General features: G+C 38.6%; 1 protein-coding gene across 1 annotated transcript in view; it reads right to left on the reverse strand.

Annotated features, from left to right (window-relative positions):
* SLCO4C1 (solute carrier organic anion transporter family member 4C1) overlaps positions 1–16,326 on the reverse strand; it is an 84,605-nt gene that overhangs the window by 21,034 nt on the left and 47,245 nt on the right. The window contains exons 3-6 of the mRNA NM_001192846.1: positions 9,355–9,537; positions 3,562–3,658; positions 1,861–1,982; positions 771–883 (exon numbers count right to left, since the gene is read on the reverse strand). Coding sequence (NP_001179775.1) covers positions 771–883; positions 1,861–1,982; positions 3,562–3,658; positions 9,355–9,537 — 515 coding nt within the window. The remainder of the gene's footprint in view (positions 1–770; positions 884–1,860; positions 1,983–3,561; positions 3,659–9,354; positions 9,538–16,326) is intronic.

A 16,326-nucleotide genomic window follows, 5' to 3' on the forward strand; every position in this document is an offset into this window, starting at 1 on the left:
TAAAGCTCAACATTCAGAAAACTAAGATCATGGCATGCAGTCCCATCACTTCATGGCAAATAGATGGGGAAACAGTGGAAACAGTGGCTGACTTTATTTGTCTGGACTCCAAAATCACTGCAGATGGTGATTGCAGCCATGAAATTAAAAGACGCTTACTCCTTGGAAGGAAAGTTATGACCAATCTAGACAGCATATTCAAAAGCAGAGACATTACTTTGCCAACAAAGGTCCGTCTTGTCAAGGCTATGGTTTTTCCAGTAGTCATATATGGATGTGAGACTTGGACTATAATGAAAGCTGAGTGCCGTAGAATTGATGCTTTTGAACTGTGTTGTTGGAGAAGACTCTTGAGAGTCCCTTGGACTGCAAGGAGATCGAACCAGTCCATCCTAAAGAAGATCGGTCCTGGGTGTTCATTGGTAGGACTGATGTTAAAGCTGAAACTCCAATACTTTGGCCACCAGATGTGAAGAGCTGACTCATTTGAAAAGACCCTGATGCTGGGAAAGATTGAAGGCAGGAGGAGAAGAGGACAACAGAGGATGAGATGGTTGGATGACATCACCGACTCAATGGACATGGGTTTGGGTAAACTCCAGGAGTTGGTGATGGACAGGGAGGCCTGGAGTGCTGCGGTTCATGGGGTCACAGAGAGTCGGACATGACTGAGTGACTGAACTGATACTGATACTGATATATATATACATATGTATTTGTGTGTGGAGTACGTGTGTGTGTATGAGTGTGTGTGTGTGTACACACTGTACCTTTAGAGCAGCTGGAAAATCTTTAAAACTTTGTCCAAAATTACCATCTGTAGCTTGTAAGGAAGCACTCTGATGAGTTTGGGAAACTTTTCCTTCTTGAATTTTTGCTGTACCTAAAAAAGTAGTGAATATACTCACTCTATCTTCTTGCTTTCAAATGATTCTGTCTCATCATTTACACATTAAACAAAGTGAGTTAAAAGCTTTTTTCTTTTACTCTAATTCTAACACAGTTTCTAGGTGAAATAATATTTACTATTATCATGTCCTTTAATTTTTAATAACAGTACTGTGAATAAAGTTGAGAAAAGTCACTATGTGGAAACAGAAGCTGAATGGCCCAGGGTAGAAAAAAATCAATGAGTCCATCAACTGCTACTCTTCCTACTTTTCTTTTGCCTGTTTCCAAAAGTTAATCATCTATTCTTGTACATATAACAGTAGAAACAATGAAATGTCTTCAGCCTAGAGAAAAATACTTCTATAGATATGTTTATGAACCACACAATTATAAAGAAGTAAAATCTCACAGAGAAAGGAATGGATATTTTTTCCATTAATCTTTTGTTTTTTGTACAAATTTTTAGTATTGAAATTTGGTGGGAAATAAGTATACTACAGCATAACTTTGGTGACAACTGAAAAAAAAAAAGTATTTGTATTATCCTTAACCAATAACTAACATCAATAATTTAACGCAGATTGGGTCCTGAAGTTACTAACTAAATACAAACTAACAGTTTAAAAGATATTATATCTTACATAAACATAAAACAAGATTCCTATAACACATAAGTTACAAATTTAGCAAGTATTTAATAAAAAGGTGAATATGTACAGTTTTACTAGATATTAATGAAAAAACAACAAAAGCCATGAATATTAAGATTGTTACCCAATATCTCCTAAAATAGAGGCATATTCAAAAGTTTGCATAAGCAGACAACTGACATTCTATGTGAAAAAAAAAAACAACATTGAATTTCCCAGAGTTCTTACTAATTCCCAGGGTTCTTATTAATCATTTAGGAAGCACCACTTGGCCTAGCATTGGAATAAAACTCTCTGATTTTAAAGAAGATATTTTTACCTGGTAAATGTTTTGGAAAGCAAGAAAAAGGTATTATCAAAGACCAAGCAAGCAGCCAAGATATAAGAAATCCAATCCACCATGCCCCCAGCCATCGAGGGTCATCCTCAGTGATATCAATGCTGTGTGACAGAAAAACAAGAGGCAGACGTCAATTCTCTCTTGTTAATTAGAACTCAGCCCTGATAACTACATAATTTATAATTCAAATGCATATACAAAGAAACTATATTATTCAAAATTTCAAGTGGAACCATTTTGAAGAATCCCAATGGATAGCAGGCATAAATGGCCTACAAGTATTTCACATGACAAATACAACATAAAAGTTTTAGCTATTTAATAGTAAATGTAAGTATGTTAACTATTTGAAGGCATACATTGAATTTCTGAACATTCTTCAATCTTGGTTAACTTTTTCTTCTTTAAATATTATAATATGTAGATATTATAATATAGATATAGATAATATAGTACAGAACACTAAATACATCTCACAGCAAATCACCAATTTTTGTTAAAAGCCAATATACTGTGCTTCAATTGTGGCATTCATTTGAATGTAAAAATTCTGCTTAAAGTGATATACATTAACAGTTTCTTAAAATGGTTGTCACATTTTTATATCAACAGGCTTTCCCCTAAAACACACTATTCCGATAACTCATTTCACCCCACCAAAATGAAAGCCCAGCTCTCTACTCCAGGACTTCCTCTCCAAACCTTTTAGATAGTCTCTAAAAGATTAACCTAGGACTGCATACAACAGTATCGTTACATAGTACAACCTCTGAATGTTTTTATTAAGCTACAGTCTCTAAAAGATTAACCTGGGACTAATAGCTAAAGAACAGATCATATGCTGTGACTATATTTCCTTATTCATTGTTCACAGTCACGCAAAGGACTGTGTAGTTACAGTAAAATGAGATAACATGCCCTCATCAAAGGTTACTAATTTCTCTATTCAAGAAAAGGAGAAGGTAACTCAGTGGGTAAGAAGGGGGTTTCAGAGTCAAAAAGACCTACTTCATTTCATGCCTTGGCCACTTACCCAGTTCTGTATATCAACTACCTTATAAGATAAGTAAGAGGATTAAATAAAATGGCATGTAAAACAAAGTTTTATATATATATATATATATTTTTATATACACAAAACCTATATTATACATATCTTATATACACAAAAATACCTATATTGTCTGAAACATAGTATGGGATAAATAAACATTATCTATTCTTATCCTCCACTGTCACAATTGTTAAAGCTGAACAACTGTTATCTCTATGCTATTATCAGAGCTACTACAGCACTTTGTCTGAGAACCATAAACTATTAAGACTCTTTCAGGCTATCTACCCACAGCAACATCTACTGAAAGCACAACTAATTTTAACTATTAGTTTTGAACAATGCATAGCATCTTGGTTGTATATTTTGAAAAATAAGACCAGCTAACTATTAGTCATCCTTATTTATCATCACTTAGTCATCACTTACCAAGTGATGATGTGGCATTAATTCATGAAGCAACACAGCCAAAATACTACATAAAAATTGTGTGTATTCAGTTTTTTTTCCAGAAAAATCCCTCATGATAGTCTGAAGAAATACTATAAGAATGCTCTGTCTGTGGTACTAACATGATTAAAATAATAATATAAATCTAAATAAAAGAAACATAGATATCGCCTTGCCTGTGTTTCAAATCAACATCAATGTACAGGGTTAGCAATTGTCCTCCCAGCACATAGCCAACAGCAGGGCCTAAAATTGACATGGCATAGCCAATTCCTAGAAAAAAGCAAAGACACTGAACATGATCATTGGTGCAATTTTGCTTTGAATGTCTGACAAGTTAAGAAAGACAAATATTTTACTATAGAAAAACAAAATGATTCAAATTATATCAAAATTACACATTTAACTAAAAAAACGCCATTTGAGTGGTATCACTGTCAAGGAGCTTCAAATACATGAATCTATATAAAATTTTTTAGACTACAATAATGACTGCAACAAATCCAATAATTATAAATATATGGAAAGCTCTATTATGTGAACTCACAGCAGGGGTAGTCTCCATCTACCATTACCCTCTGTGAACAGTGATGGTAATTATTGTCTACAATGCTCATGGAAGAAAGCAATGTGAAATGAGAAGCCTTTTATCTTCTGTGCATACATGCATGCTAAGTTGCTTCAGTCGTGTCTGACTCTTTGCGGCCCTATGGACTGTAGCCTGCTGTACACATTCCAAAAGCATTCTTTATTTTGGACTATGGCAGCTGATTTAAAACCTGGATTTGGTCATTAGTCTGCTTCTTAAAAGTATACCAGTAAACTCTTGCTCTTTAGTGAATCTCCCATTTTAACTGATATTTAAAATTTTGCCATACACAACTTTTTACTTTTTATTAAAAAATTGTTCATACAAAAAATTATATCCTCATATGGCACCACCTTCTGAAATGATTATTAACTACTGAAATTCTCATTCCTATACATGAAAGGAAAGGAATATACCAAACACAAAGTGAAGCAGACATCAGTGGCAAAAATGATTTATGTACTAGATTAAGGCTCCAAAGTAGAGGTCATGCAAGATGATCTGAAAACATATAAGACTTTTATTTATCTATGGGCTCTCCTGGTGGCTCAGTGGTAAAGAATCCATGTGCCAATGCAGGAGATGTGGGTTCAGTCCCTGTGTAGGAAAGATCCCCTGGAGAAGGAAATGGCAACCCACTCCAGTGTTCTTGCCCAGGAAATCCCATGAATAGGGGAGCCTGGGAGGCTACAGTCCATTGGGTCACCAAAAGAGTTCGGCACGACTTAGTGACTAATATATATTTTTAAATGTAAAAAATGTGTTAGTAGAAAATTTTAAGTATATGTAAGATTCATGTTCACAAAACTTTTATGGATAGAAATACATGATTTAAAATGTTGGAAATTGATGATTCCCAAATTATCTTTAGTGATAGATCTTTTTTATAAATTAAATCCAATTGGGTTTAGATAGATACATTTATAAGAATGGTAGATGGACTAGGTAGACTAGTGTTTCCAACCAAATTGCCCACTAAGAAAAACTTTTAAAAATTATAAACATTATTTTTAAATATATACTTGAAGGCAAAGAGATAAAAATAGTGAAGGATCACTGTGTTAAGATTCTGAAGAAAAGAGATATTTAACAAAAATCAAGGCTGATTTTTTTTTTTTTTTTTCCTGAGTACACTGGTTGATTCTACAAGAGGCACTGGAAGGGGAAACTGTCCCTTGCTAGGCTTTAGGAAGTAGGGATACAAATGATGCAGCTCAAAGTGTATCTTGTAAAGTTTCCCTGCCCTACATTTTAAGTTGGCCCCAAGGAGGTTATACTCTAAAAGCGAGGATCAGTTAGAGGTAGACTGGTTCACAGCATAAGTGCAGCTTAGCTTCAAATAAATGCAATCCCTGAAATTAGATAAAGGGCATCGCATTTCAGTGTTCTGGCATATGAGAGAGAAGGCAATGGCACCCCACTCCAGTACTCTTGCCTGGAAAATCCCATGGATGGAGGAGCCTAAGGAAATGGCAACCCACTCCAGTGTTCTTGCCTGGAGAATCCCAGGGACAGGGGAGCCTGGTAGGCTACCGTCTATGGGGTCACACAGAGTTGGACACAACTGAAGTGACTTAGCATAGCATAGTAGGCTGCAGTCCATGGGGTCGCTAAGAATCGGACATGACTGAGCGACTTCACTTTGACTTTTCACTTTCATGCATTGAAGAAGGAAATGGCAACCCACTCCAGTGTTCTTGCCTGGAGAATCCCAGGAACGGGGGAGCCTGGTGGGCTGCTGTCTATGGGGTCGCACAGAGTCGAACACGACTGAATTGACTTAACAGCAGCAGCAGCAAGTTATTAAAAGACATGTGTAGTGATTCTCAAAAAAATTCTAGAACTATAGAATACATCTGTCAAAACAAACATGAAAAGGATCTACAGTAGATTACTTAGAACTAAACTTGTTATTATGAAACTGGAAAATATATTATTAAATCAGTAAATATTTATCAAGACACAAGAAAAAATAAAGATAGAAAGTATAGAAAGGACATTAAAGGACAAATAATACATTAAAAAAAAAAAAAAAAGGCCTAGCATACAGGTAACTGGAATAGGAGAAGAGATAATAAAGCTGAAGTTAATATATTGGAACAGTCTGCTTGTGCTGAATTCTCTTATTTTTCCATCTAAAAATGAGTATTTTCACTGGAAACAGAAGATTAACTGCCCATTAATGTTCTCTCAGTACTTTAAAAGCACTATTCTACTGTGTTCACTTCTACTCCTTTCCTATGATTATTAATATAATTTCTAACTTACTGACTTAAAATTGTTCTTCAAGTTAAAGGAAAATGATTTTTAAATAAAGCACTGCTGATGCTGCTGTTGCTAAGTTGCTTCAGTTCGTGTCTGACTCTGCGACCCTATGGGCCATGACTCGCCAGGCTCCTTTGTCCATGGGATGCTCCCGGAAAGAATACTGGAGTAGGGTGCCAGGTCCTCCTCAAGCGGGTCTCCCCAATGCAGGGATCGAACCCACATCTCTTACATCTCCTGCATTGGCAGGCAGGTTCTTTACCACTGGTGCCACCTAGGAATCCCAAATAAATCATTAATAATACTTATTTCAGGAGCTTAAATATAGAAGGGATCACAGGACACAGAAAGAACTGACTAAATGCTGGGACAAGAATAAAGTTCAAAGGTTTTAAGATTATGTGATGATCAGGAATGTGATAAAAGTATCAATTAACATTAGAATTTCATAAAATCAAGTTTGCATATAAGGTAATTAGTAGATGAACAATAAAAGAGCATATACCTAGGAAGTTAATAGAGGGGAGAAATAAAATATGATTTTAACACAAAATAAGATTTAATGAACTTAAAAGTTTAATTAAAGGACAAAAATTGTAAACTCCAAAAAGCATTTAAAGACAAAGATATAATGAGTGAATGGCATGGAGATGGCTGTGAGGTTAAACATGCTGTGTGACTACAATTTTCCCATCATTCTAATAGGTACCAAATTTTGACTGTTTTCATTTTCCCCATTTTTGCCTTGCTGCCTAAAACTGTTTCACATAGAGGGAGGCATCCTATCAGTAACAGATACTATTGTAAAACAAAGAAAGAATGGGGGAAGATTTTGGAAATGGGGAAATGTATAAACATTAAAAAGCTTAAGAAAGGATTTCACTCAACAAAACCTAAGTATCCAATGAAAAGAATCAGTTACCTGACATTGAAAACAAATTAAATGAGTTTCCCAGTTTTATTACTTTTTTTTTTTTTTTCTTTACTCTCAAAAATTACCATTCAGTGAATTCCTACAGTACTGAAAAGAGTTACAGTAGCAGGCTTTGTGGCTGTAATCTTTAGAAAGACCGTGCTTGTGAGGTTGACCCTGGATTTGCATCTGGGATCTTAAGTGTCCAGAGGGATGCCACCATTCCCATATAAAGGTGGATCATTGTGCTGAAACTGTTTGTACAAACAATGAGGTTTTTCCAAACACATGTATTCCTTCTGAGAGTCTAGAACTTTCTTATGTGCAAGTCAGAGGGTTCCTATACGGCCAATTCCCAGTAAAATCCTTGAGCATTGAATCTCTAATTAACGTAGCTGGCAGAAAACATTTCATATATGCTCTTACAACTCCTGGCTGAAGGAATTAATTTTGGCCTCTGTGGCTCCACTAGGGGCAAGTGGGTGCTTGAAGCTTGTGCATGGTTGTGTATGCACTTTACCTTAGGCGCCTTTTCCCTTTGCTGATTCTCCTTTGTATCCTTCTGCTGTAATACACTGTAGCCCTGAACACTGTCAGTCCCAGGGAATATAAAATCTGGGATGGTCTCTTGGGCCTTCACCCCACCCTTCCATTCTTAAACAATCTTTGAAAAACTTCGTATTTTGTGTGTTACTAAAATATAAAGACTGAAATTGTTTTATGAGAAGCACTGATTAGAAGAGGACCTCAGAGAGAAAATCTGTGAACTGGAAGACTGAAAAGCAGCACTGGTAGCTAGCTGAAATAAAAGCACTGTTAAATTTGTTAAGTGGAGTTGTACAGATCAGCCAGAATGTATGAGAGAGCATCAGATCTTGTGCAAAGACCAAAGCAAAGCAAGCGAACAGGTAGAAGTGTAGTGGTTTCTGTATCAGAGATTCAGGGCTACACTGAACACAAGTGACTTCCAGTGACTATGGCAACAGGTCTCTTTAAACATTGAAAGTTGATGTCGCCCCAAAATTCATATGTTGAAACCCAATTCCCAATGCAGTTGCATTTGGAGGTGGGGCCTCTGGGAAGGGATTAGGTCATAAGAGTTAAGCCCTCAGAACAGGATTAGTGCCCTTAAAAGAAGGCCTCAGAGACCTCACTTGTCCCCTCTGCCACAGCTAAAAGGCAGCTGCCCACGAATCAAGAAATGGACCCTCACCAGATACTAAATCTCTGGACACCATGATCTTGTACTTGCCAACCTCCAGGACTGTGAGAAATAAATTTTTATTGTTTGTAAGCCAACTAGTCTATAGTATTCTCTTTGAGCAGTCCAAGTGGACAAAGTCCCCTACATGTGAGTATACAGATAAAGTGAAAGTGAAAGTGTCAGTCGCTCAGTTGTGTCTGACTCTTTGAGACCCCATGGACTATAGCCCGCTGGCTCCTTTGTCCCTGGAATTCTCCAGGCAAGAATACTGGAGCCATTCCAGTAAGAGAATAAGGAGTCATTCCCTTCTCCAGGGGCTCTTCCTGACCAGGAATTGAACCCAGGTCTCCTGCACTGCAGGCAGATTCTTTACCACCTGAGCCACTAGGGAAACCTCGATAAAGTGAAAACTCACATGTAAATATATTACACATTAATTTGGATGTAGGCCATGCATGGTTTAGTCAGCTCTACCTTCCAGGAACTCCAGGGATGGAATTTAAGAGAAACTTATGCTGTCAAGAATTAGATCACAAAGGGAAAATACTGAGTCATATGTAAAAAGCATTAATCTGAAATGGACAACTCCACAGAAGTTTCTGAGTACCATTGTGTGGTTTCTTTTGTTGCTTTAGTCAATTCCATGTAGGATGAAGTAAGTCACACAGAACAGCAGAACTCTACCCCCACACCTGTGTACATTAGCCTGGGAAGCATTCCAGCAATCAAGATGACCTACTTCTTGGATGGCACTTCCAGGAAGGCTTGAAATGCCCAGCACAGGAGAGAAAGGAGGATGCCGATAAAAATCAACCACATTCAACTGAAGGACATGGTACTTCAGCAAATAGTTAAACAAAAAAAAGTAATATTGCATTTACCTAGTGTAAATACTTATGAAATCACAACTAACTTCTTAAAAAGTGTATGCTGTACATTACTTATAAATTAAATAAGCAATAACATGAAATGACACTGAGTATTAGCAGCAAACTTACCTATATAGAGAGAAGATTTGTGGATGGGCACAGAGTCATCAATAAAGGCTGTTCCCAGGGTATACAGAGGAGTTCCTCCTGTTCCCAGGAACAGTTGTCCCAAAATAAAGACATACAAGTAGTAGAAAAGTGGAGAACTTGAAGTGCTACAGCTGCCTTTATTCTTTGCTGTTAAGCAAGTATCTTTAGGGAAAAAATAAAATAAGATGGTGAATTTATCAAAATGTTAGCTAATAATATAAATTTCATAAGTTATATTTGCCTAAAGAGACTCTGATGCTGGGAGGGATTGGGGGCAGGAGGAGAAGGGGACAACAGAGGATGAAATGGCTGGATGGCATCACTGACTCGATGGACATGAATCTGAGTGAACTCCGGGAGATGGTGATGGACTGGGAGGCCTGGCGTGCTGCGATTCATGGGGTCGCAAAGAGTTGGACACGACTGAGTGACTGAACCGAACTGAACGTAACCTTCCTTCTTCACTTTATTATACTTAAAAATACTTAGAATATAATTAAGATATTTAAAAGACATATACTATTAAAGAAAATACATGAACCATTGGATGCCTGCTCAATCACTCAGGTGTGCCTGACTCCTTTGCAATCCCATGGACTGGACTGCCAGGCTCCTCTGTCTGTGGGAGTTTTCAGGTAACAATATTAGAGTGGGTTGCCATTTCTTCCTCCAGGAGATATTCCCAACCCAGGGATAGATCTTGGGTCTTCTGCATCTCCTGCACTGGCAAGTGGATCCTTTACCACTGAGCCACCTAGGATGCCCATATGAAACATTACAGCTTCAAAACATGACAGCATCAAAATATGTGGTCCATATATGCAATGACATATTACTCAGCCATTAAAAAGAAGGACATAATGTCATTTGTAGGCAACACAGATGGACCTAGAGACTGTGGTACTGCGTGATGTCAGACAGAGAAGAGTATCCTATGACATCCCACACATGTGGGATCTAAAAAGAAACAATACAAATGAACTTACTTACAAAACAGAAAGACACTCACAGACTTAGAAAATGAATTATGGTTGCTGGAGGGAAGGATTGAGGGAAGGTATAGTTGGGGCATTCGCGATGGACATGTATAATATTGCTATATTTAAAATGGATAACCAAAAAGGGCCTACTATATAGCACAGGGAACTCTGCTCAGTGTTACATGGCAGCCTGGATGGGACAGGAGTTTGGGGGAGAATGGTTACATGTGTATGCATGGCTGAATCCCTTCTCTGTTCAACTGAAACTTATCACAGCATTGTTAATCGGCTATACTCCAACACAAAATAAAGTTTAAATATATATATATATACCTTTTTTTTACCACAATATTGATTTTATCAATCAATATATGGTCATATGGCATTTGTCTTTCTCTGAGTTACTTCATTTAGTGCGATACTCTCTAGGTTCATCCATGTTACTACTACAGCTAACCATTGTTTCTTTCTTTTAATGGCTGAATATTATTCCATTGCATGTACGTGTGTATATATATATTCACACACACATACACACACACCCTGCATCCTCTTTATCTTATTCACCTATTGATAGACATTTAAGTTGCTTCCCTGTCTTGGCTATTGTAAATAATGTAGATATCAACATTGGGGAGCAAGTATCTTTTCAAGTTAGAGTCTTCTCTGAATAAATGCTCAGGAGTAGACTCTGGATCAATTTAGTTTTTTAAAGAACCTCCAAACTGTCTCCACCAATTTACACTGGCTGTACCAATTTACATTCCTTCCAGCAGTACAGGAGGGTTTCTTCTTCTCCACACTCTCTCCAGCATTTGATACTTGTAGTTCTTTTTTTTTTTAATCATGGCCATTTTGACCAGTATGAGGGGATACTTCATTGTAGTTTTGACTTGTATTTCTCTAATAATCAGTGATGTTGAGCATATTTCACGTGCCTATTGAACATTTGTATGTTTTCTTTGGAGAAATTTAGGTCTTCTGCCCATTTTTTGATTGGGTTGTTTTCTGTTATTGAGTTGTATGAGCTATTGGTATATTTTGGAAATTAAGCCCTTGTTGTTCACATCATTTGCAACTATTTTCTCTCGGTCTATAGTTGTCTGTTTGTCTTCTTTATGGTCTTCTTTGCTATGTAAAATTTTATATGCTTGATTAGGCACCATTTGTTTATTTTCACCTTTATTTTGACTGACTTGGAGACTGACCTAAGAAAACATTGCTACACCTTATGTTAAAGAATGTCTTATCTATGTTGTCTTCTAGAAATTTTATAGTGTCATGTCTTATATTTAACTCCTTAAGCCACTAAGTTTATTTTTGTGTCAGATGTGAGGGAATGTTCTAATTTCATTGATTTACATACAACTGTTCAGCTTTCCCAACATCTCCTACTGAAAAGATTGTCTTTTTTCCATTATATACTCTTGCCTCCTTTGTCAAAGATTAACTAACCCTATGTGTGTGTGTTTCCAAGCTCTCCATTCTGTCCATTAATCCACATCTGCTTTTCTGCCAATACCACACTGTATTGACCACTGTAGCTTTGCAATATTGTCTGAAATCTGAGAAGGTTATACCTTCAGCTTTGTTCTTTTTTGTCAAGACTGCTTTGGAAACTCTGGATCTTTTATAAAGATCCAGATCTTTTATCTCCATATAAATTTTAGAATTATTTGTTCTAGTTCTGTGAAAAATGTAATAGGGAATTTGATAGGTATCTGCATTAAATTTATAGATTGCTTTGGGTAGTATGGCCATTTTAACAATATTAATTCTTCCAATCCAAGACCATAGGATATCTTTCCACTTCTTTAAATTATCTTCTGTTTTCTTTATCAATGTTTTATAGTTCTCAAAATACAAGTCTTTTACTTCCTTTGTCAGGTTTATTTTACTTTCGCAATGAAATTTTAAAAGGGATTGTCTTTTTACTTTTCCTTTCTGATACTTCATTGTTAGTGCAAAGAAATACAACAGATTTCTGTGTGTTAAACTTGTATCCTGCTACCTTGCTGAATTCATTTATCAATTTTGGAAGTTTTTGTGTGGACTCTTTGAAGGTTTTCTACATATCATAATATATCATCTGCATAAAATGATAATTTTACCTCTTTCTTTCCAATTTGGATACCTGAAAATGGTTACCTTGAAGTTTGATTAAATAAAACCTTTTATAAAAATATTACATTTAAAGGCTAGGCATAATAAATCCATCTTTTCTAACTTCATCATGGGCTTCCCTGGTGGCTCAAACAGTAAAGAACCCACTTACAATGCAGGAGACCTGAGTTCAATTCCTGAGTCAGAAAGATCCCCTGGAGGAGAGGGAATGGCTACCCACTCCAGTATTTTTGCCTGAAAGTCCCATGGACAGAGGAGCCTGACAGGCTATGGTGCACAGGGTCACAAAGAGTCAAATATGACTGAGTGACTAACATACACACACAAACAAACTCATCATATTATATTAATGAACTAAGAGACTTGTTAAAAATATATCCCTAACCCTCTCACTTTAAATCTAGTGTAGCACCCAGGAATTTGTATTTTAACAATGACTTCAGCTAATTCTATTTTCATTTTCTTGATGTCAGATCAAGGTTTATTATTTCCAGATTGATGAGATGTACTCTTGCCTAGAAAATCCCATGGACGGAGGAGCCTGGTGGGCTGCAGTCCATGGGGTCGCTAAGAGTCGGACACGACTGAGAGATTTCACTTTCACTTTTCACTTTCATGCACTGGAGAAGGAAACGGCAACCCACTCCAGTGTTCTTGCCTGGAGAATCCCAGGGACGGTGGAGCCTGGTGGGCTGCCAGAGTCGAACATGACTAAAGTGACTTAGCAACAGCAGCAGCAGCAGCAGGGCCCCGAAAACACCAATTCTGAATATTCTTTAACTGGTTGATAGTCATCAAATTTTCAGATGCAAATTCAATGCGTAAAAATAATTCTTAAAATTTTGTATTTAAAATATTCTCTACAATAATATTGTATATATTCATGCTATAAGAGGTTGGCGGATATTTTGGCAGGTAATCCGTATTTATAACGGGACTAACTCTGCATTATTTGTGATATTTCCCTGGCCATGTCAAACCTTTGAATTATAATTCCTGATTTCAATATTTACTTTCCTGGAAGTAGTAGCTTAGACTATCGATCTCTTATTACTTGATACACTGCAAAATTGAACACATGTATATGCATTATTGTTTTACTGTTTTCTCCTACTTCCTTTTTTATAATAGATAAATTGCCTTTAGGAAAATATTTTGTTGTAATAATCTGGTAGACATTTTGATTATATGAGTATTCTATGGGGTTTGGTGTTTTTTTGTTTTTCCCAGAGGAAGTAATCAATGAGCTTCAACTTGCTTGTTTAAATAAATTTTCAACATGCTTGAAGAACATCAAGAAAAATATACAGGGTTAGGAGAGAAGATGGCTGAGAAATAAAAAGGCAAGATCACCTTCCTCCCCACAAACACATCAAAAATTCATCAGTATGTGGAACAATACCTACAGAATAAGTTCTGAATGCTGGCAGAACCAGCCAAGCTTTCAAAAAGGCAAGCCAATCTCCTTAGAACAAGACAAGGCAAAAGATAAAGATAATAAAAGAGACAAAGGATTTCGGGACAGGGACCTGAAGGAGGAAAAGTTTCCTCATACTAGGAAACTCTCTTGCGGGTGGGGTCAGGGGAAGCTTCAGAACCACAGAGGGGAGCACAGTGGTGGGCGCTCAGAAGGCACAACGGACGGAATCCACCACATGGACGTCACGACCAAGAAGCGGCTTGGATGTCTCTGCCTGCAGCAGAGGTTAGAGCAGGGTGTCATGGCTCAGGTGCGGGTGTTGGGCCTCAGGGAGAGGACCTGGGTTGGCTTCCACTCTCTGAGGGAGCTGGGATGACACAGTGCAGGGAGTCAGGGAAAAGACTGGGCATCTCAGAGGGGCAAGAGGTCCTTGTCACTGGGACACCCTAACTCTGCACTCACAGACAGTGAGAGCTGAGTGAGCGCCTGCCAGCGGCCACCAAAACCAACCAAACCAGTCAGAGCCCCAAGCAGAATTACATGTGACTGCAATTTACAATTCCACAGCAGGAAATGCAAGCTACCAGACTATGGCATCTGGTGTCATCACTTCACTTCAGGGCAAAGAGTTGTGAAAAAAATGAAAACATGGACAAACTTTATTTTCTTGGGCTCCAAAATTACTGTAGATGGTGAATGCAGCCATGAAATTAAAAGATGCTTGCTCCTTGGAAAAAAATTAATAATAAACCTAGACAGTCTATTAAAAAGCAGAGACATCGCTTTGCTGACAAAGGTCCTTATAGTCAAAGCTATGGTTTTTCCAGTAGTTATGTACAGATGTGAGAGTTGGACCATAAAGAAGGCTGAGCACTGAAGAACTGATGGTTTTAAATTGTGGTGCTGAAGAAGACTCTTGAGAGTCCCTTGGACTGCAAGGAGATCAAACCAGTCCATCCTAAAGGAAATCAACCCTGAATATTCACAGGAAGGATGGATGCTGACACCGAAGCCCCAACACTTTGGCCACCTGATATGAAGAGTTGACTCATCAGAAAAGACCCTGATGCTGAGAAAGACTGAAGGCAAGAGGAGAAGGGGATGACAGAGGATGAGATGGTTGGATGGCATCACTGACTCAATAGACATGAGTTTGAGCAAACTCTGGGAGATGGTGAAGGACAGGGAAGCCTGGCGTGCCACAGTCCATGGGTCTCAAAGAGTCAGACATGACTGAGTGACAACAACAAGCCACTACCAAACCCAGGGAAAGTGCCTGAAACAGCAGACAAACCGGCACTGATGCTGCCCAGACCCCAGAGGTGGTGATCACCACCAGGTTGTGAGCAGACATGGGTTGCTGCCTGCACCCTGCGGAGAGACTAAGCAGCTTGGTTCTTCCCAGGGTCCCACGGTCTGGGGCCAATTGCTCTGAGTATGCATGACCCATATCAGGCTGTAAGAACATCCAGCAGGTCTCCACTGCCACAGGCAGCCCCTAGAACTTCCCTGGTGGCTCAGACAGTAAAGCGTCTGCCTGCAAGGCAGAAGACCTGGGTTCAATCTCTGGGTCAAGAAGATCCCCTGGAAAAGGAAATGGCAACCCACTGCAGTACTCTTGCTTGGAAAATCCCATGGGCAGAGGAGCCTGGTAGGCTACAGTCCATGGGGTCGCAAAGAATAGGACACAACTGAGCGACTTCACTTTCACTTTCACATCCCAATTGTGGCTGCCATACCCACTCCCTCTCCCCAGCCAGAGTGAGCAAATGAGTCCTAAAAAGTCTCAGCCTTTGCCTCCTCGTGTCTAGGCAGGGAAGAGTCATGAGAGGACAACCTACAAGCAGTGCGTGTGTGCGTCCTCAGTCACTTCAGTTGTGGCTGACTCTTTGCAACCCAGTGATCTGCCGTCCACCAGGTTCCTCTGTCTATGGGATTTCCCAGACAAAAAACTGGAGTGAGTTGCCATGCCTTCCTCCAGGGGATCTTCCCGACCCAGGGATCAAACCAGTGTCTCCTGCACTGCAGGATTCTTACCCACTGAGTCACCTGGGAAGCCCACCTCCAAGCAGAGGCAGACCTAAAACCAAAGCAGAACACCAGGGGCTGTGTGACCAAAGAAGAAAAAGAGACTTAGCAGCCACAGGTGCAGCGGATCAAATACCCACAATTAGCCTAAGACTGTGGACTCTAGAGACTGTGGACTTTGGGACAAAGTACAAGCCAGAGTAAGGCCAGATCTGAGACTGGGCGGACCCCACACAGCCCACAACAGGTTTAGAGAACTTGCTAGAAATATTGGAGGACTTTGGTGTGTGTTTCTCTGAGTGTTCTGGGCTGTTGAGTATTGCTTTTACCAACAGTCTTGGGGTTTTTATCTTCTATGCTGTGTGGTTTGTGAGGTTTTAGTGCCACAGTAAAGGGTTA

The sequence above is a fragment of the Bos taurus genome, chromosome 7 (assembly GCF_002263795.3).
Source record: "Bos taurus isolate L1 Dominette 01449 registration number 42190680 breed Hereford chromosome 7, ARS-UCD2.0, whole genome shotgun sequence".
Classification (NCBI taxonomy): Eukaryota; Metazoa; Chordata; class Mammalia; order Artiodactyla; family Bovidae; genus Bos; species Bos taurus.